We start from the raw sequence: 22,044 nt of genomic DNA on the forward strand, positions 1-22,044 counted from the left end.
TTCAAGCAAATCAAAATATTATTGTCCAACAATAGAATGTTGATATTTATATGCGGAGTTGGTTTATTGTGCTTCATGAAGCAAATGTCATATTACTCTTGCTCATATCTGTTTTTTCAAAGTTCAAAAGGCCAATTCAAACCATTTAACATAGTCTCCATATTAAAATATGTTAGGAGGCCAAATTTCACAGTTTTTAGAATTTTTTCTACTATTTTTTTATAGGTAGAAAATCACTATTTTTTATGTTTTAGAATCTTCTAAATCAATGATTTTCTATCTAATAAAAGAGTAGAAAATAGTAGAAAATAAGAGAGGGAGTTATTAACATTTTAATTTTTCGGCTCTCTTTATTTTTCTAGTAGAGAAGTTAAGTGTGGAAAGAGAGCCAAACAAAGGAGAGTGATTAACACAAGTACACAACCATGATAGTCTACATACATATTTGAAGTAAACTTACACAAAAGGTGTATTTGACACCTAAAAGGGAAAATGCCACAGTACATGTAATGATTTAAATGTGAGTTTAACCCTGTTGGTGCTTAGAGTTTTATAAATTTAATAATATTAAATTATCTAAATAAGTTGGCTCCCACTGATTTGAAATCAAATCCTCTGCCCCCAGAGTCTCTGCACAGTGGGACCGGGGTGGGACCGTTACTGTTTAAGAGTTTAATTATTGTTACTGTTTTTAAATGGGGTCCCACCCGCAGAGACTCTAGGGGCAGGAAATTCCTGCCCCCGGGGGGCAGACGATTCGGTCTCCACTGATTTTCACAATTTCCACGCAATGTGAAAATCAATGGAACGGTCCGGTTCCATTGATCTCTCCACAATGGAGCCTAAATAAAAGAGAAAATGCAGAGGAGAGAGCCCGGATTTCACAGTCCCCAATAATTTTTTTATTTTTTGGTGACAAAATTACGCTGCAACTAACAAAAATACTGAAATAGATAATGATTAATTTTCCAGTATTTTGATTTTTAATTTCAAAAGGATAAAAAAAAAATTCTGTAGGTATTTTTTCATTGCCACTGCTGCATCAAAATTCACCATATCCTCGTTGCATTTCATTTATACAGATATTCAAACATTGTTATTGTTATACATTCCTTCCCTCTTATAATATACCTAAAGACTATTTTCTATTGTCCAATATTCTTGGTATATAAAACTAGTGTTTGATCCAGCAACAAAGACAGTCTCTATATAAGAGATCATGAATTTGAAAAACGAATAAGAGAGATTTTTTGTTATAATAACAAAAATATTAAATAGTTAAATGATTTCACATCCAACCTTTACTCAAAAAAAAAAAAAAAATACTCGTAGCACGTAATTCCAATCCACAATCAGCTTTTCCCCATCAAACAAGGGAAATAAATTTGCTGCGATTCCAAAGAATTGCAGGACCCTACTTGTTCAAATCAAATCATCCATTTTTTGGAATACACGGATCTCAAAATCAATTAGTTTTAAGCACGAATCTCAAATTAAATGAATGGTTTAATTTGGAAAAGCAGAGTCCCTGCGATTCCGAAGAATTTTTTTTTGAAAACTTGGTAGCAACTACCAAAGTTTGTGAGGGAGAATCGAACTCTCAATCTTTGAGTATAAAAAGACATTTTCCTAGCCAATTGTGGCAATTCCGAAGAATCGCAGCAGATTTATTTCCTCAAACAAGACCACTACGTTGCCTGTGGGTTTAATGGGCCCCACCCCATCTCCTATGGTGACCTACACTACACCAACCGCAGGTAACAATAGACCTTGCACTAGGAAAATATTATTATAGTACTAATTCTAGGATATACGCTTCGCATTTGCTTAAGATGACAAATTCAGCAAATCAGCGTATTGCCGGGTAATCAAGCTCCAAAAATCTGACTTGAAAGAAATATTCGAGTTAACAACCAAAGTTACAACCTATGAATACACAAAGGATGAACATATTGCTTGTTTTATAAGCAGGTATATCAGTATATGACTGTATAAAGCTGAAATGTCCTTTTCCAAAAAGCATCTTTCCATAAAAAAAAAATAATAATAATTACAAGAGGTTTTTCCACTCTATTCATATTCCAACAATCTGTAATTTAATAATCTTTAATTTCAGATGTCACTACTAAGCTAATTGATTTCTCACCGTTGAACAACATCAAATTGTAAGCTCATTATACCTGCCGCCAGAAAACAAAAGAGGTCTTGCAAATAGCTTTTCAGATATATGGCCTACTTGTGCATGAGATGCTTCAACTTCAGTGCTGAAAATTTAAAATTATATAGATTATATTTTAATCATTATTAGCTAATTTCTTGTTTTTCTCTCTCTATAGGAGAGATGTCACACCTAATGACATATCTTTTTCTTATTCCTATAAGTAAATTCTACCAATCCAATATGCAAAATCGGGTAGCGATATTTTCTAGGACTTGCGACATTTAAGCCTGATGGGTCTAATCAAATATGAATGAAATAATAATACAAATAAAAATAACAAGCAGCAGCATTAAGATGAACAAATTGATCTAGTTAGCAGAAATTCGGGTTTCGTAATGTGTTGTCCTCATTTTTTTTTTCATTCTCCTGGCCAAAGTAAAGCTGGTGGGAATGTGAACTTTTATGGATTTACCCTTTTTTATTGCTAATTGCATTTAACTAGTCCCAGAGCTCACCAAAAGAGTTCAGGAACATAAATTAAACCTCAAATCGGCTTCAACAACAAATCTGAACCATTAATTCAGGAGTAGAACATGTACATATAAGTTTGTAAATTTTTCAAGTGTGATTTATTAATGACAAGCTACTCAACCTTCATATTTCAATAATTTGATCATTTACAAGAAACTTAAAAGGCTTGCACATTTGAAAATTTCATGTATCACGTCACCAAGTATATCAAGATTTGAGATTTGAGTTGTAGATTCATCTTTTGAAGTCCGTATGATGGTTTAGAGGTTAGCTTAGGAAGCAGAAATACCCTTGGACTAATCATTTTTGCAAAGTTTTTTAATGTCTCGTTTTCTTTTTAAGTATCCCCTTTTCTCCAGGATAATTTATAGTGATCCAGTCTCTGTCTCTTCCTTCTCCCCATTTTGTTTGCAGTTGTTTTTTTTTTCCTATGCTTCTAATATTTGATTGTACTAGTAAAAAGTATAAATATATATAGAAAAAAAGAGGCTGCAATACAGTGGTTCATAATATCTGACACCCAAGAGTGAAATACTATGAAAAATTAAAATTACCTGAAAAAAGTTACCCCTTCTCACTGGGCTCTTTCCCTACTATATGTGTTTAATCATAGACATCTTCCTCTGAAATAGAATGTATAACCCAGCATGATACAAAATTACAATAACATTAAAAACATTTCATTGTTGTTGTTGTTGTTGTTATGTTCATTCATTGTTTTTTTTTTTTGGTTAAATTTTGAATATTGGTTTTTTTAGCTTTTTCTTAAAAAAAGCTATCAGCAATTTCAGGAAAAAAGTTCCGAATATTTTCTTTCGTGTGCCTTTATTTCCTATGAAAGGAATCTTACCAGCATCTTCCTCCATATTCATGTCATCTTCATCATCATCAAAATCAATGTTCTGCATATCAAATAACATAACTTTTAGGAACTGTACAACATTTTTCTGTGATGAGGTAGAAATTATAAAATAAAATTACCTGGTTGTAATCGTCATCAGAGGATTCTTCATCAGCATCCTCTTGTGGCTCCTCGTCTTCATCCTCATCTTGTTTCTTTTCTACTTTTTCATCTTTATCCTGAAATTGACATGAAGCTAGGAATGTAAATACTAAATACGTACCATGCCGTGACCAAGTCAGATTTTTACGTGCCGTGGATGGATGATCACAACATGTTAGTCACGCCCTGACCACACATGACTAGTCACGTTTGGTCGCATTTATTTTTTCGTAATTTAAGTTAATTGATTCAAAATTCAACATTAGATCAAGATCTCGCGATCCTGATCACCCGTGACCACATGCCGTTCCGTGACCAGACTAGTTCGCGTGTCGTGCCCATTTTCCGAAGGATGGTCACGGCACGGGACACACGAGTCACGGCATGTCATTGGCATACGTGCCGTGACGTATCCCTGTTACCAAAATATTCTTCCTTGTCAAAAGTAAAATAATAAAAAAAAAACAGTAAAATATATAATAAAATAAACTTGCCTTGTGTTTCTCTTCAAGTTTCTCAAATGAATCAAATGCCAGCTGATCTGTCAAATGGACAGATGCATCAAATATATGCCACAAGATGATATAAAAAAATAGCCGGCGATTAAAATATAAAAAGTTAATTCCCCGTATATAGGTGGAGTTCAAGAAATTATAAACCTGCATGCCGATCCCATTTGAGCTTCTTACTGATTTGTTGAACCCGTCTTGAACCTGAAATGAGAAATACCCAAGAAACTACTGAGCCAGATTCTAGAAACATGCCAGTCAGGTTCAGCCCTAGAAGCATAACAGAACATACATTTTGGGTTACTAAGACTGTAAGACCAAATTGATCACAAACCAGGCAATATAATTTTGTTCTAACTTTTTTCCCTTTTTCTTTTCCTCACTTGCTTGTTCAGCGTCTAGTTAATATTTACACATTCATGAAGCTGATCTCTCCATTTGCCTCTCTATTTTTCTAATGAAATGAATTATGAGAGCTCCATTAAGGCTAGATAAATAATGGACTAAAAAAACAAAAAACAAATTAGGTTTCATACAAGGGAATTTCACTCTAATCAGGTTCAAAAATGATACCTTGAATGAGTTCTACAGGAAAATTCGAAGGGTTCAGCTTCAGATAATTTCCAAGGGCCTCGCGCCTCTCTTGTGTCTTTGGTTTTTTACCTAAGATCCTCCTGGTGCCTAATTCTTTTTCTAAAATCCAGAAAAAAAAAATGACAATTATGAATAAAATGGTAGCGAAAATTGGTGCAGATTAAAAGAGACTATAATCTAGGTATCCAACTGCAATTTTATACTCCCAGTGTCAGTTGCTTAGGTATCAGCAAAGCTACCAGGTAGCCCCAGTTTAAGCAATCAATCAAGGATAATTAGTGATAAAGTGAAAATGACCAACTTGTCCTTGAGGCATCCTCTTGCAGGTAGTAACAAGAGCCTCGCCAAAACTCCTCTAGCTGAGACTTCCTAAGAGCGTTCATTTGAGCATTCATTTTGGTTTCTTGTGAGTGTGATGAATGTATAATATCTACTAAGTTTGGTAATCTCTCCATATCCTATATAAATTCAATTCAAAGCATTACAGACAGTTTCTTCTACAATCCTTGTAACATTAAAGCAACAATGCAAGAACATCAGCTATTTATTTTGGAAGTATTGAAATTTCAAAAATGATGCTGACAAAAAAATCAAAATGTTGCAATAAGCCACTGTTTGTGCTATTTACAAAAGCACCCTATTCTGTTAAAGGAATTAAGTAAAAAATAGTACCCACTTGGTACATTTAAGAATGCAAGTCGTGACAATAAATTACAAAAATAACTAAGCAGTGAACTAAGCTCTTCGTATATCCAGAAAGAAAAAATTCAAAAGCAAAGTTAATGATAGGCCAAAGTAATATTCATGACAACTTCCAGTTTCTTCCCTAACCCTTCTTTGCAAATATTTAAAAGATGGCGGACCATTTGATAATCTAGGCACCATTTGCAAAACTGCAATTTACAAATCTTTTATCTTACACAAGTCTTTACATCGATGCAGCAAATTTAAGCAAATAAACTTATAGAAGATATACAAACCGGGAAATTCTCATAAGGAGTGAAATTTGGGGGCCGTTCATAGCCACCGCCCCGGCCTCTGCCCCTTCCTCTGCCTCTGAACGCCATCAAATCAACTGGAAAGGAATCATAGACTAATAAATCCAATCTGAAAAGTCACTTGTTACCGAACAAAGAAATAACAGGAGAAAGGGACGGTTACGATTGGGTGGATAGGCAGAGAGAAAGAAAAGCGGAGATGGAGATGGAGATGTGGTGGTGGGCCCCCTGAACCAGAGAAGGAGACGATGGAGAGTGCGACCAAGGGTTTAGGGTTTGCGAATCCGTATCCTCTGTAGTATTGTAGAGGATCACCCTCACTTTACGGTTTGAGATTCGGGTCGCAATAGGGGCAGTATTTTTGAGCTTTGAGATTTGTGCCAAGTTAAAAGAACGGTCCGGATCCACCAATTAGGGAATCATTCTAAAAGATTCCCTTGTGCGGTACCCTACTGGATCCGAATTCGGGTTTTTTTGCAGGGCAAGAAGATCTCGTGAATTTAGTTTGGGGTGTACGGACACAACATGGCGGGGTGTTGACTGCTGACCGGCGTACGGCAGAGGAGTATAATTAGGAAAACCATAATTTAGGGACGTAAAACACGTACGGGGCCTTCTTGCCCAATTTAATTTAATTCATAGCGCAACAAATAAGATAGATATAAAACATGGCCCAACAATTCAAAATTTCAAATTCAATTTGTTGATCTAGAAATGGGAAAAAAAAAAAGTTGCTCTGTGCAACAAATCTCTGACTATTAAATTCGATTTGAATCTGATTGACTAATAAATTCGATTTGATAATTTCTTGTTTTGGAAATTCTACATCCGCTCATGAATAGAATAGATATCAGATATAGAGGTTTTATATTCATGTCAATAAAAAAATTAATGAATGAGATATTCATATTATTATGAATTCTGAGTCTTATGACTTATGGACCAATAAGATAATATATCAAAGTTCAGACTCCGGTACTCTTACCATATTATTGATAGTTATGATTAATATTATATTATGAGTTTCTTCTTTCTTTCAGCTTCTAAATTATTTAATATTGATGGAAACTTTCTCATTCAGATTTTAAAACTAAAATCTCTTACTTAAAAAGAAATATTTTTTTGTTACTCGACTAACAATTAATTTTATAAAAATTGCTAAATGGGCTGTAGAATTGGGCTCTCTCTTATTTTTAGGGGCTGATGGGTCTTTTATTGGGCTTCCTACATGTCTAGCCGTACTGAGCAATGTTATCAGAATCGGACTGGACATCGACTCGGTAAAGCTTCGGATTAGATTTACTGGTTGGATCGGTGGTTCAACCGGTTTAAAAGCAAGGTTTTTTAAATAATTGTATATTTATAAAATACGAGGGTTGTGTATAAAAATAATCATATCTTTTATATATAGAGAATGGGATATGAGAAAGTTTAGGGTTTAGGGTTTAATTCAACTCTATAAAATCATTCAATGGGCATACATAGTTCGGGAAAATGAAACTTAAGCAGAGGAATTCAAATTCATGTTTGAATAATATCAAAAATGAGGACTGTCATCTTCATCCGAGTAGAGGTCTCATAAAATTTATGAAAATCATACTATTGTTTGAGATCAAATTTTGATTCGAACATTTCATCAAGCACAGGGGCAGACGCAGGATTTTTGTCAGGGCGGGGCAATAATCGGATGCAAATAGCTTATTGGATTCAAACCCAATATCTTATCGGGTACAATTCAACATAACAAAAAAAATACCAATCAATATAATAAAAATCCTAAATTACTTGAAAAAAATCAACAATTCAACATTTATAGGGAATTTGAAATCAACATTTTGATTCAACTTGGCAACCTCTGCCTTTGAATTCAAAAAAAAAAAAAAAAACATTTTGGTTCAACTAATTTTCGCTATTTGGGATCAGCGCCTATTTGAGCTCCGCTAATTTGTTTCGCTCAGAGTTTATATGGGCTCCGTTCCGTCTATTAGAATTCCAGACTGGGATACAACGGGGGGCAATTTGAATTACAGGGAGGGGCAGAGGTCCGAAAAGCAGATTTTTAGCACTATTTTTGAAAATCCAGCGGGGGGCAGCTGACCCCCCTGTGCTACAGTGGATCCGCCCCTGATCAAGCATCTTGAGAGCATTTAATATTTCCTCATACACAAATGCTCTGTGAAGCATGGTATGCCCCAATATCAGTGCATGTACCATTTTACAAAACCGTTTAGAACGCAATATAATTATATAGAGTAGAACTAGGGTGCTCTCAAGCTCACCAAAGTGTTTGGTGAGCTTGACTCTAAAATCCATCAAATCGATTTCAAATGACGAATCCGAACCGTTGAAACCCGCCTACCTTACGTGTGATGCGTCTACATGTAAAATTTTTAAACATTCGAATTAGTTTAGTATAAAGTCAATCGGTCAAAATTAGAAAGTTAATAAATTAATTTTAGTGCATTCATTTTTTGAATGTTTTTTGACCGCTTGACTTTATACTAAATTCATTTGAATGTTTAAAAATTTTACATGTAGACACATCACACGTAAGGTAGGCGAGTTTCAACGGTTCAGATTTGTCATTTGAAATCAATTTGATGGGTTTTAGAGTCAAGCTCACCAAACACTTTGGTGAGCTTGAGAGCACCCTAGTTGTACTCAATTATATAAACTAAAATGAATAAAACTTCTGTAAATTAATATAAAGGAAGGCTATTTAAACAACTAACTCGCAATTAGCCTCAAAAAAAGACCTTGAATAAGACGGTATCTGAGTTTCCAAGAACTTAACCTAAACCACTTGCTACTCCCTTTCTCATCGGAGAGAGAGATATTCAATGATTTCTTCTAAAATAATTAAGCAAAGATAGGGGAAGAAAACTGAACAAGGGAGGCGAGTTCTTATGTAGAGGTCTTAACGAAATTGGTCAAATTAAAAAGGTCATAACAAGTCTGGAACTGCGGATCACATCAGAGATGGGGAGAGAGCACATAGAAACGACAAAATAAACCAACGCATAGAAACCCGGCTTTTTACTTGAATGGATCAGCGGGTTTATCTTGAAAACCGTTCGATTAAACCGGTTTTGACCGGCTCAATAACTTAAACGGTCCTATAAGAAAACCAAACCGGAAATGTTACTGGGTCCGGTTTTTTGGGTTTAACCGGCGCTTTGGTCCGGTCCGTTTCTGATAACACTGGTATTGAGAGAAGCAATCTAATGAAATCAAGTTTTAAGATAAGATTTAATCGTATTTCTTTCCTTTACAAAACGAATTGACTCAGATCTCATTCTACCCGATGAGGTGTTGCACCGGATCAGAACTCAAGTCATCCGTTAATAAAACCGCAGTGAGTCTATACCAATCCAACCTCCCTATCGATTCCATCTGAAGGTGCCCCTCAGAGTTGTGCATTAACACGAGTTAGTCCCTGTTATGAGCCAATCTCTCACTACTAAAACCAAATACCTCTCTCTTTTCTATTCTCAAGCTTTAAACCCAGATCTCATCTCCTCCCTTCGCTCTCTCAAACGCATCCACGCGCGCATCATCACTCATGGGCTCTCAACCCACCGTCCTCTGGCAACCAAGTTACTCTATCTTTGTGTTGCTTTATCCCCCTCGATGCACTATGCCCACAAGCTGTTTGATAGAATGCCTGATAGAAACTCTTTCACATGGAACACTCTTATTCGCGGCTATGCTGACATGGGGCCCTGCCACATGGTTCCAATTCTCTACAAAGAGATGCATCGTTCCAGCGTTCCTCCAGACCACTATACATTTCCCTTTGTTGTTCGTTCTTGTGCAGTTATATCTGCTCTTAGAGAAGGAAAGATGACTCACTGCAACATTATCAAGTATGCTTTTAATTTAGACCGTTTTGTTCAGACTTCTCTGGTCACCATGTATTCACAAATTGGAAAGGTTGCAGATTCAGAGTTGGTCTTTTCAGAGATGAGTGATAGAAATGTGGTTTCCTGGACAGCCATGATTTCTGCATATTCCCAGAATTGCTTTCATGAAAAGGCTTTAGCTAATTTTTGTGAAATGATCAATTCTGGTGTTTTACCAAATGAAGTTTCACTTGTCAGTGTTTTCCCTTGTTTGCATAGGACTAAGCATTTACATTTAGGTGAAGGTCTCCATGCATTTGCAATTAAGTCTGGTATGGTGGCTTACCAGACAATGGCAAATGCTCTTATGGCAATGTATGCCAAGTGCGGCAAGTTAAAGGTTGCAAAATATCTGTTTGATAGCATGCCGGCTAAAAGCTTAGTTTCATGGAATACCATGATAGCAATGTATGAACAGAGTGGTAAGGCAAATAAAGCTGTGACGTTATTTAGACAAATGTTGACAGAGAAGGTATCTTTTGATTGTTCAACATTGGTTAGTGTTTTATCAGCATGTTCTAGTTTAGGCTTACTGGAAATTGGGAAATGGGTTCATGGTCTGGCAAGAAATAATGGGCTTGACTCTGACACGAGAATCGGGAATGTATTAATTGACATGTATTCAAAATGTGGGAGAATTGAGCTTGCACGAAAGATATTTGATGAAATGCCAAAAAGAGATGTTATCTCTTGGACTGCCATGATCAATGCATATGCCAACCACGGGCAACCAAAAGAGACACTTAATCTATTCTATTTAATGACAAATGAAGGAATTAGACCCAATTCCTTCACTTTTATTGCTGTACTAGTAGCTTGCGGCCATTCTGGTTTAATAGATGAGGGTTTGAGCCAATTCAATAGCATGGGAAAAGATTATAATATTGCTCCGACCTTGGAGCATTACGCATGTGTGGTAGATATGCTAGGCCGTGCTGGTAAGGTTTTAGAGGCATATGATTTTATAAAAAGGATGCATTTGAATCCCGATAGAGGCATATGGGGTGCATTACTGGGTGCGTGCAGAATGCATGGTAGGCTAGACTTGGCCGAGTTCGTGGCAAGAGATCTTTTTGAATCAGGATATCATGATGTAACATATTACATGCTTTTGACAAATATGTATGGAGATGTTGGTCGGTGGCAAGATGCAGAGGCACTAAGGAAAATAATGAGAGAGATGGAGTTGAAGAAAGTGGCTGCATGTAGTTTTGTTGGGGTTGAAAGGAAATTACAAACTGCCAAATTATGAAATATTTGAATTCCTTTTCTTTTATATATATCTCATGTTCCTAATGTTTGTCTTCGTTTAAATCAGTCAATATTTATGGTAGTTAACTGAAAGAAACAAAATTTACTAATCTGCATATTCATGATTCATGTCTGTGAGTTTGTTGTTGAGATTGTTTTAACTCAAACAACTTCCATTTAGTTTATTTTTAATTTGCCATTTAATATACTGATCTACATACTACAGTAATTCTACTTCTGAATGTGTTTGTACTTGCGTAATAATTGACAGTTCAATAGTTCATACATCTTTTGCACTCTTGTGTATATTTTTTTCTCTCTGTCAAAATTAGGGTCCAAGAAATCATTGAGGAAAAGAAAAATCAATATGCTATGTTACAGACAAACTTCTGAGACTTTATGATACAAACTCATGCTACTACCTCCTCCATCGCAAGATGATATAGTTGAATAAGATGAAATTAATCTTGGGAAAAAACACACAAAAAGCGCTGGTGTTAATAACACTGAAAATCTCTCTCAAAACAAAACAACTCTACACCACCTAGAGTGAAATCAATGGCAGAATGAAAGAGAGGAACGAAGGCTCTGTGCAATATATTCCCAAAAGCATTTCTTTTATTTCAAGCTTTTGTTGTTTCTAATATATCAGTATGCAAGAATTATAGACTCCACAAGTTCATTAAGCGGTGCCAGCTCAGCCTTATCTATCAACCGGAATTCCTAAAAATGAAATAAACAGTAACAATGTGCTGTTAACTTTTGATTGCATAATTCAAACATTCATGCTAAAAACACAACTGTTGAAGCTAGGTATCAGCATAATTCATACGTTTAAGATCTGTGTACCACCAAGTAATAAGAACACCGGCAAAACATACCCACATAATATACCATTAGATATTCCAGATAACACATCATTTGTTTTTGTTTTCTGAAGGTACTTATATGCATATGAATTATGGCATGGAAAGGGAGAAAAGTAAAAGAAATTACCCAAGTAAAAAGAGTGAAATGCTTGAAGCAGGTGTTGAGGTGAGCTTCTTCCTTGAGATTTACAATCTTTTGGAAATGAGAATGGTAGATATGCGCATATACCCTGAATAATCTTTTGAATATCGTCTTCACCACATCTTTAAAATTTGGAGGAAAGGGGGCTCCTACATTTGATGAGAATAAGATACATAAATAAGTGGATTTGTGGCTTTTGAAATTTTAATTTGCATTGACAAATAAATTACTGAAAGATACAACAAATATGGCAATAAATTTATGAATAGTTTATTAAGATCTTTCAAATAATTTTCCCAAATTAATTTTTTCCCCAAGTACCTTTTTTCAAATATGCCAAATGAGGAATTAACAAAGTTCATTCCAGCCAAATGGAGAATAAAATAATTGGAACAAGAAAAAGAGCTTGTCTTTACATTCTTCTTTCATAAAAAGGGTTTTCAAGCAAAACTGAAACTTATTCTTTATTGAATAATGATTGTTATCCTTGTTTATTATATAGCCAACCAAACAGGTCCATAAATTATATATAACAGATATACCAAAGCATCCCTTAAAAAAATTCAAACAGTACTGACTTTAACAAACCCCAACAAATCTTAGTACCCTAAATTAATGGTGCATAATAATTAAAGTATAAAGTTGAGCCTATAACAACCTTTGAGCTGTATAGTGTATACATTATCCTAGTTGCCAAAATTATTTAGCTTATCCAAAAGTGGTATGAAAAAAACACAAAACAGTTTTTATTTATAATATCAATGGTATAACATTAGGTAAAAAATCTAAATTGTCATTACCTAATCTTTGAGGGAAAATCGATTCATCATCAAGTTGGGCCTCGATCCAATCCATCAAATACTCAACATATTTTGGAGCAGATACTTCTATCGGCTTCTTTATCTGAACCCCGTCAGCCCATCTATATTCAAACCTGTTTTCAAATTTTAATCCATGTGAATGAATTTTTTTGCCTCAACAATTCTCTAAAAAATAGTAAAAAGGTAATTCAAGTTGTTCTTATTTATAATCTATCTATTTGGAGAAAAAGATGAACAAATCTCAAAAAACAAAAATTTCAGCAATGGAGTCAATGTTTATGTTCCTCTCAATTGAAATAAGAAAAATATTTTGTTGCTTAAATAGGCACCACCAAAAAATGACCTTATCTGTGCACAACTTTTATTTTTTAGTCAACAGATGTTTTCTGGTCAGGTGTGGTTCTTTGAAACAAAAACAAAAAAATATACTGACTGTTATTTTAATTAATCATCATTTTAGTTATTGTTTATGTCACTAATAATTTTATAACAATACTAATTAGAATAACTAAACTATTATTACTACTTATAGTTCATTAAAATTTTGGAATCATTAAAAATCCAGACACTAGTAGTCATTTGATAAGGCTGTAGGGGACCTTTTCTTTTCTTTTTTTTATTTTCTAATATTAATTGCATAGGTGCACTGGATGGTGTACCTCACATATAACTGTTTTTTTTTTGTCAATGAAGATCAACAAATCAACTTAGTCTGTATCTAACAAATCTATTACTTAATAAGATAAATGGAACATTGATAGACAAAAAGAAAAACAAAATGTACTTTGGACCAGCAGACATAGTCGGGCAAGTAGTTGGTGTGCAAAACTCCATCAATGTCCCAAATAATATATTCACTTGATTAAAGAAGTCAACCGCTGAAATCAAAATATAGAAACTCAGTATTAACAAAAGCGTACTTAAATTCTTCTCTAGAATCAAACTTATTAGTTAATTCCAACTCTTTTGTAATGAGACATGGTAACCATTACTAGATCCAATTCCTGAATAATCTTTTTATACAACCTAATTAAGGATGGAACAATAAATATAACAAAATTTAATGAAAAAAGAACAGAGATGAGGAACAGTTATAATGAAGAAGGTCAGGGGATTACTGTTGACAGCCAGCCATTCGTTGAGATCCTCTCCAATTGGTAGACGTACTGCCTCTCTCAAGTTCCCACTGCCCAAGGTTGCATCTATGTGCCTCTTAAGTTGTGCTCCCTTTATATATATGCAAATCAAAATTTGTTGAAACTTTCTATAAGGGATAAATTTGGCAATGTTAAATTGCACTTTATATAGAGAGCAGATAAAATAATTAATCTGTGAACCAGTACAGAACATGCAATGCAAAGTAAGAGAAAAATGTTGTGATTGAAAGCATGTAGGATTAATTTTTCCAACTTCTTCAGAGAAATTCAAACATCCAGAGGGAAAGCATATGTAAATTTTTTATTTGCTTCAATTAAATCCATATGATGTCATGAATTAAATTAATTGGTTGCATACTTGCATATGATATAATTGCAACCATCAGTATTGCGAAATGATCCAACTAATTGGTATTAACACATATGTAACCAATTAAATCCGAACAAAGTCATTTTGTTCACAGAAACCACAATTTTAATGGTTCCTGAAACAAATTATGTTTCTTTTTCGAAAGACTTTGCGAACGCGCATTGCACATGAGGTGTAAACACTGAATTTTCAAATTAGTGCTAAATAGTAGTGAAAGGAATATTGAAATCAACTTAGGAAATAAAAGCAACCTTGTTTCCTGATGGTGCATTTTTCTTGGGCCGGAAAGTCTTCTGATTTCTGGTCAATGAAAAAAAGAATCATGAAAGGTTAGAAATTCAAATTCTAACTTTGCATCGCAATTGATGAAACATGAAAGAAAACATAACGAATAACAATTCGAAAAGCAAAAATAGTTTCGAACCGGTTTCCAAGACCGAAGAGGCTCATTTTTTTTCTCAATTAGAGAAGCAACGAGAGAAAAAAAGGAGGAACAAGCTCCCGCAACCGCGAGAGAAGATAAACAGTGGAATAAAGAGGTAGAATAAATATAGCACTTTGTTGTTAATTCATTCTCTCGCTTTGTTCCCCTTTCTCGCCCCCTATTTTCCCTCTCTTCTCTTCATCTTATACGTGGACCGTGGAAAGGTGCCACAGAGCCAGCCTGGCTTAATAGAAAGAGAAAGAGGGGAAAGAACAATGAACGGTAGTTTGTTTCACTGAAATTGGTCCCCACTCGCACGTAGGACCCACATACCGGCGTTGAGGCGGTCTAGAGAACTCTTCCAGTTTTAAATTTCTACAAACAGGTCGCTTTCAGAAATCTTAATATCCAACATCATTTATCATATACAAAAATGTAGCGAGTTATGCATGCATTTGTCATCATACTCGCTTCACGGGTTGCTACACGAATATGTTCATGAAATTTCAACAATATAAAACCGGCGCCAACTTCTCATGCCGTGCAAATTGACAGCATTGGCTGTTATCCACTAAATAACAGCTAATTTCATGTATGACGACAACTTAAGTTGTACTACTATTAGTTGGATATAATTCCAAGCTAAGGTATATCTTTGACAAAAATAGAGAAAACCAATCATTTGTTGCGCTTTGCGCCATAAATAAGTTCGAATGCGAGGTTGTTGTACCGTTGGGGACTTGGAGGTATATTGTCGATTTGTCGCGCCTCCATATGCATCATAAAATCATATTAATCATTAATTAGGTGCATCATAAGATCATAATAATCATGGGTTTGGTGCATCATAAAATCATAATAATCATTGGTTAAAGTTTATTTTGTGTCAAGCTCTAAATTCGTTTTTTTTTTTTAATTTCATCTAATTTTTTTGGTTTATTTCGTTCACTTATTTTCATCCTGGCTTAAAAATTGAGATTCTGAATTTAGTCCAGTTTGATTCTATCCGACCCTAGATTATTTATTTTTTATTAAGTAAACAAAATAATTATCTTAATTCTGTTGAGTTGTTTATTTTATAATATGTTGAAAGTTTTTATATTTTTAATTGCACGTAATTCAATTTGATTATGTTAGATGTATAAGCTGTATGTGATTATTTAACATAAATATAGTAATTTATCAAAAATAATTAGTTCATGAACACATAAATATAATTTTCAATTTTTGCTTAATACTATCTTAAAATATAAACATAATAAACTTACAAAAAAAATATACCAAACATTTCGAGAAATATCTCCAGTGGGAGAATCGACTGTCGGGCTACACATGGACGATTATTGCTTTATTATTAGATCTTTCGCACGAAAAATATCATCTTTGTCACTAGATTAAATACTGAAATCTTTGTTTTCTTATACATAATTTCTTTTTTAGCTATTATTCTTGGTTGATAATTGTAGCGAGTTTTGATCATTCGATTTTCGAACGATCATTCAGATCAGAATTTCGAATTTATAAACAATGATCCAAATTAAAATCTCCTACAAATCTTCAATATACACAACTCGTAGATTCAATCAGGTCAATTACCTTCATGTATATCCTTCACAAAATCTCAAAATTACATATTTCCCTTTCTAATATTCATAATATTATATTTAGTTTCTTAAATTTAAAAACTCACAAATTTATCCAATTTATTGTCTTTTCTATTAAACTCATAAACTTTTCATTTTGCTCTTCACTAAATAAAATTAAAAAATATGCAGCCGTCCATCTAAGAAATGTTTATTCTTCTAATTAAATTGTTTGTGACTTGTGAGGACTACTAATTCATTTCTATATGCACAGACAAGTGCATACATAAATGTTATCTTGTATATATGTGTCATAAGTAGAAAAATTAATTATTTATCCTCACAAGCTGATCAATTAAATCTTTTACACGTGCTATAATTTTTTTTAGTATAGAATAAAATAAGTACTTTAAAATGAGTTTCAATCAAAAGAAAATAAATTAGTTAATTGTATTTTAGTGGAGAAAATTCGTAATTTCCAAAAAAAAATTGGGAGGGTTAGGACAGGTGAGGTATAGAGTGGAAAAAAATTGCTATGTCATACTGTGACTTTAATCTTGTGTTGTGATCAAGTTAAATTTTCACGTGCCGTGATCAAATGTCAAGGGATAGTCACGGCACGTGAATGGTCACGTCGTGTCTCACGTGTCATGACCAAACATGACTCGCGTGACCGTTTGATCATAATTTATGTTAGTTTATTTAAGATTCATCATTTAGTCAAGATTTAACGGTTCTAATTACACGTGACTTGCGTGGCCACGTGCCGTACCGTAATTAGATCTTTTATGTGACGTGTTGTACCATGCTAAATTTTCAAAAAATAATCACAGCACGTGAACAATCATGGTACGAGACACACAAATCACAGTACGTACTGATACACATACCGTACTGTTCCGTACTATAATTGTGTCATTCCGTCTTCCGTAATAGAGCCGGCTCCGTCTTGTCATTTTTTCCATGGAGTATACACGAAATTCCGATGTTTAAAATGCGGCGCATATACTGGATAAGGATTAAAAAAAAAATAGATAATAATTAACGGGCTAGCGTATGAGAATTAGTAGTAGAATCCGATCCGTCATCTTGAAAAGGAACCGGTCCCTGGACAAAGAGTATTTAATAGGAGGAACATAAAACATGCCTTCCTGGGGAAGTCTCTGCCAATCTGGCGCAAATTGTGACATTTGTATTTGACAAATTTTGCCGAATTAGAAGTTTATTTATATTAGCAAATGATAGGCTTAAATTTTGGTAATGTGTAAAATGAAAACTGGATGGGTTATATTAATAATAAATTTATTTTACTATCATAACTAGGGCTGCGAAAAAATTCGTAGTTCATGATTCGATTCGGGTTTGATTCTAGTTTGATTCGAGTTTAATTCGATTCGAATTGAAACGAACCGAACCAGGTTCGGTTCGAAATTAATTCAAACCAAACTCAAACCTAGCCTAGTTCGATCGAAATGGGTTCGCGAACTTTTATGGCTCGAATCTCATAATAACATCGGCCGTTCATTTACCTGATGAAATTAAAACTCAAGATAGAAAATCATAATTTAACTTAGCCGACGCTCCCTCGCTCTCAAATCTCAATAATCTAGTTCTCTCTCCGCCTCTCCCTAACTCATTCTCTTTCTCGTTCTAAAACCTAGCCGACGCTCTCGGCGACTGGCTGTCTCTCCGACCGTCACTCCTCTCTCCGACCTAGACGGCTGTCTCTCCTCTCTCTTCGACCGTCTCTCCTCCGCCTTCTCTACCTTTCGGATTCTCACTTCATTAGATGGTCCAATCGAGGGTTTGATCGAGTGAGCACTTGAGGTACGATTACTTGTTTTATTGCATATTTCAGTTCTTGTACTTAATCCTCTTTTTACGATTATTTGTTGTAATGTATTTTTTCATGAACAATTTTTCAACTTAAAAGCACTCATTTCATACCGATAAAAGGAAGTCATGTGAATTTTGTCCCGCGAGAAAAAATTAATGTATAAACTACCGGTATAACTAGGGCTGGTAAAAAATAATTTAGTTCGTGATTCGATTCGGGTTCGATTCGAAAAATGTGTAGTTTACAATTAATTCCATTCAAAATGGGTTCGATTCGATTCGAAACGAATCAAACCAGGTTTGGTTCGAATCTTATTCAAACCAAACTTAAACCTAGGATAAGTTCGATTCGGTTCGATTCGTTGCCACCCCTAATCATAACAAATAATTAAATAGTTATCATCTTAAAAAAAATTACATGCTTTATATAACGTTATATACTGTATCAATTTGATGCAATATGAAATTGGTTAATTATTCGTCGTCAAAGGAACAACCGGATTTTAAAATACACCAAGTTTTTTATGCAAAGGTTGGAACATATATATGTGGTTTAAATTTCAGAATCATATACATAGATAGAGCGGCCATTTTTATTAATATCCTTAAAAAATATTAATTTTAAAAATATCCCCACATTGAATTTCTTTTTAAAAATGTCCCAACCGCCAGGCCCACGGGCGGCCCAAAACAAAAGCGGACCGCCCGTTCCACTGGCGGGTCACTTTAACTAGCGGGGCGCCCGTGGCACGGGCGGTTCACTGTTCACTGTTCACATTTTTTTTTTTTAAGATCTTAGTATTTTGATTTGAATAATTTTGTGAAAAAAAAAGTTTTCTTATTTAGAGTGTATGCCAAAAAATAAAATATTTGATATATTTACGAAGTGATGTCGTAAATCTTTATAAATTTGATTTTTTTTATTTTTATTTTTTTGGTGAACTTTGATTTTATTTGTCAGTTGGATATCACAAGTCTAAATATAACACTAATTAAGGACTTGACATTTATTATGGTTTTTATAATATATGTATAATATACACATATACATATACACATATAAACATATACACATATAAACATATACACATATACACATATACACATATACACATATAAACATATACACATATATACATATACACATATATACAATTTTTTTTTATAAACTCATTTATTTATAATATATATATATATATATATAGAGGAGGGTTCAATTGCCTCCATCATGCCTCCATCTCTCTCCATCATTTTCAAAGTTCAAACAGTCGATCCGAACCGCTCAACCTAAACTCCATACTAAAATATGTTTGGAGACCAAATTTTATATTTTTAGGAATTTTTTTACTATTTTTTTAGATAGGTAGAAAAATACTGTTTTTAGATGGTTCAGATTTACTGATTTTGTACCTATCTAAAAAAATAGTAAAAAAATTCCTAAAAATATAAAATTTGGTCTCCAAACATATTTTAGTATGGAGGTTAGGTTGAGCGGTTCGGATCGACTGTTTGAACTTTGAAAATGATGGAGGGAGATGGAGGCATGATGGAGGCACACAAACATGGAGGCATTTGAACCCTCCTCATATATATATATATATATATATATATATATATATATATATATATAGGCTGTGGCTAATTTGCTGCCGGCAGCATTTCTGCCGGCGGTGCTGCCACTGTTTTTTCTATTTTTTGATGTTCAAACGACAAATCTAAACCGTTAGATGTTTAATCTATATTATAATCTACTTGGAGACCAAATTTTACATTTTTTGGAATTTTTTTACTATATATTAAGCTGGTTTGAAAACCGCTGATTTCAATGCTGCAGAAATTTACTGAAATCAGCGATTTTCAAACCTGCTTAATATATAGTAAAAAAATTCCAAAAAATGTAAAATTTGGTCTCCAAGTAGATTATAATATAGATTAAACATCTAACGGTTTGGATTTATTGTTTGGACATCACACGGCTAAATATAGCCCCGGCAGCACCTCTGCCGAAATGCTGCCAGCAGCAATTTAGACAGACCCTATATATATATATATATAGAGAGAGAGAGAGAGAGAGAGTAAAGCTAGCGTGTGACATGCTCACCAAGAAAGTTTGGTGAGCATAACTCCAAAAGTATATCGGATCGACGTCAAATGCCAAATCCAAACCGTTGAAATCCATGTACTTCATGAGTGATGCATATATATGCAAAATTTTGAAAGTTTCGAGTTTATTTGCTACACGGTCAAGTGATCAAAGAAATGAACATTTTATTATAAGTTATTTTATATATTCAATTTTTATTATTTCTTTGACCACTTGACCGTGTAGCAAATAAACTCAAAACTTTCAAAATTTTGCATGTATATGCATCACTCATGAAGTACATGGATTTCAACGGTTTGGATTTGGCATTTGACGTCGATCTGATATACTTTTGGAGTTATGCTCACCAAACTTTCTTGGTGAGCATGTCACACGCTAGCTTTACTCTATATATATATATATATAGGATTTGGCTAATATGCTATGGGTAGCTAAGAGGCCTCCCATGCTACGGCTCAATATTCGACTTTTCAAAATCCTAACGGTCGATCCGAACCGTTCATCTTGTTCTCCATGTTAATATGTGCTTGGAGACCAAATTTTATATTTTTTGGAAATTGTTTACTATTTTTTTAGATTTATTGAATATCGCTGTTTTTTATGGTCCAGATTTGTCTGAAAAACAGCGATTTTCAATAAATCTAAAAAAATAGTAAAAAATTTCCAAAAAATGTAAAATTTGGTCTCCAAGCACATATTAATATGGAGAACAAGATGAACGGTTCGGATCGACCGTTATAATTTTGAAAAGTTGAATATTGAGCCGTAGCACGGGATGCCTCTTAGCTACCCATAGCACCGTAGCCAAGTCCTATATATATATATAATATACATATACATATATATACATGTAGAGGGATTTGGCTAATATGCTATGGGTAGCTAAGAGGCCTCCCGTGCTACGGCTCAATATTCGACTTTTCAAAATCCTAATGGTCGATCCGAACCGCTCATCTTGTTCTCCATATTAATATGTGTTTGGAGACCAAATTTTACATTTTTTGGAAATTTTTTACTATTTTTTTAGATTTATTGAATATCGCTGTTTTTTATGGTCCAGATTTGTCTGAAAAACAGCGATTTTCAATAAATCTAAAAAAATAGTAAAAAATTTCCAAAAAATGTAAAATTTGGTCTCCAAGCACATATTAATATAGAGAACAAGATGAACGGTTCGGATCGACCGTTAGGATTTCAAAAAGTCAAATATTGAGCCGTAGCACGGGAGGCCTCTTAGCTACCCATAGCACCGTAGCCAAGTCCCATGTAGAGTAAGGCTACGCTACTTCATGAATTAAACGGAGCACTAGTGGAGCACTCGTGGGATGGGCGGTTCTCTAGTTTTGAAGTTCAAATAGCCGATCCAAACCGTTAGATGTTTAATCTATATTAAAATGTGCTTTGAAACCAAATTTTACATTTTTTTTGAATTTTTTTACTATTTATTAAGATGGTTTGAAAATCGCTGTTTTTTAATGCCTACCATCGAACGAAAACTTAAACTAAATTTTTGAGATCCTAAACGACATTTTTTTGAAATTCTGATGCTTCCGATACGACGATGCCCGGTGTTTCACCGGAGCAAAACGGATCTGTCTCGTTCTCCCCTTTCCGAAAAGTGCTCATACGCGTAAATCCGAGTTTCCTAGCCAAAGTTACAGCTGTTTAAAGTTTTTTCAAAAATTAAACTTTGAAAATTCATAACTAATTGTAAAAAAATGCAAATAAGTTGAAATTTATATCAATTATGTGTATTTTTGAATGCTCTACATGTGTATATGTGTATATG

The 22,044-nt window shown here is 34.1% G+C and overlaps 2 protein-coding genes and 1 pseudogene across 3 annotated transcripts; 1 reads left to right on the forward strand and 2 right to left on the reverse strand.

Moving 5' to 3' along the window:
* Window positions 1-2,003: 2,003 nt before the first annotated feature.
* Window positions 2,004-6,064, reverse strand: LOC144551074 (uncharacterized). Its single transcript, XM_078298878.1, has 10 exons — window positions 5,960-6,064; window positions 5,779-5,873; window positions 5,100-5,256; window positions 4,778-4,897; window positions 4,355-4,408; window positions 4,190-4,236; window positions 3,674-3,772; window positions 3,543-3,594; window positions 3,247-3,315; window positions 2,004-2,180 (listed from the first exon to the last, which is right to left on the reverse strand). The coding sequence occupies exons 2-9, from the start codon at window positions 5,863-5,865 to the stop codon at window positions 3,296-3,298; spliced, it is 636 nt and encodes a 211-aa protein (XP_078155004.1). The 5' UTR covers window positions 5,866-5,873; window positions 5,960-6,064; the 3' UTR covers window positions 2,004-2,180; window positions 3,247-3,295.
* A 3,049-nt stretch (window positions 6,065-9,113) lies between these two features.
* Window positions 9,114-11,083, forward strand: LOC144551075 (pentatricopeptide repeat-containing protein At3g12770 pseudogene; annotated as a pseudogene). Its single transcript, XR_013510749.1, has one exon. The product of XR_013510749.1 is annotated as a pentatricopeptide repeat-containing protein At3g12770 pseudogene (transcript).
* Window positions 11,084-11,238: 155 nt separating this feature from the next.
* On the reverse strand, window positions 11,239-14,943 carry LOC144551076 (MOB kinase activator-like 1A). Its single transcript, XM_078298879.1, has 7 exons — window positions 14,733-14,943; window positions 14,560-14,608; window positions 13,900-14,008; window positions 13,566-13,659; window positions 12,761-12,894; window positions 11,946-12,109; window positions 11,239-11,672 (listed from the first exon to the last, which is right to left on the reverse strand). Exons 1-7 carry the CDS (start codon window positions 14,756-14,758, stop codon window positions 11,598-11,600), a joined length of 651 nt encoding a protein of 216 aa, XP_078155005.1. The 5' UTR covers window positions 14,759-14,943; the 3' UTR covers window positions 11,239-11,597.
* Between the last annotated feature and the right edge of the window lie 7,101 nt (window positions 14,944-22,044).

The sequence above is a fragment of the Carex rostrata genome, chromosome 3 (genome assembly GCF_964058835.1).
Source record: "Carex rostrata chromosome 3, lpCarRost1.2, whole genome shotgun sequence".
Lineage (NCBI taxonomy): Eukaryota > Viridiplantae > Streptophyta > Magnoliopsida > Poales > Cyperaceae > Carex > Carex rostrata.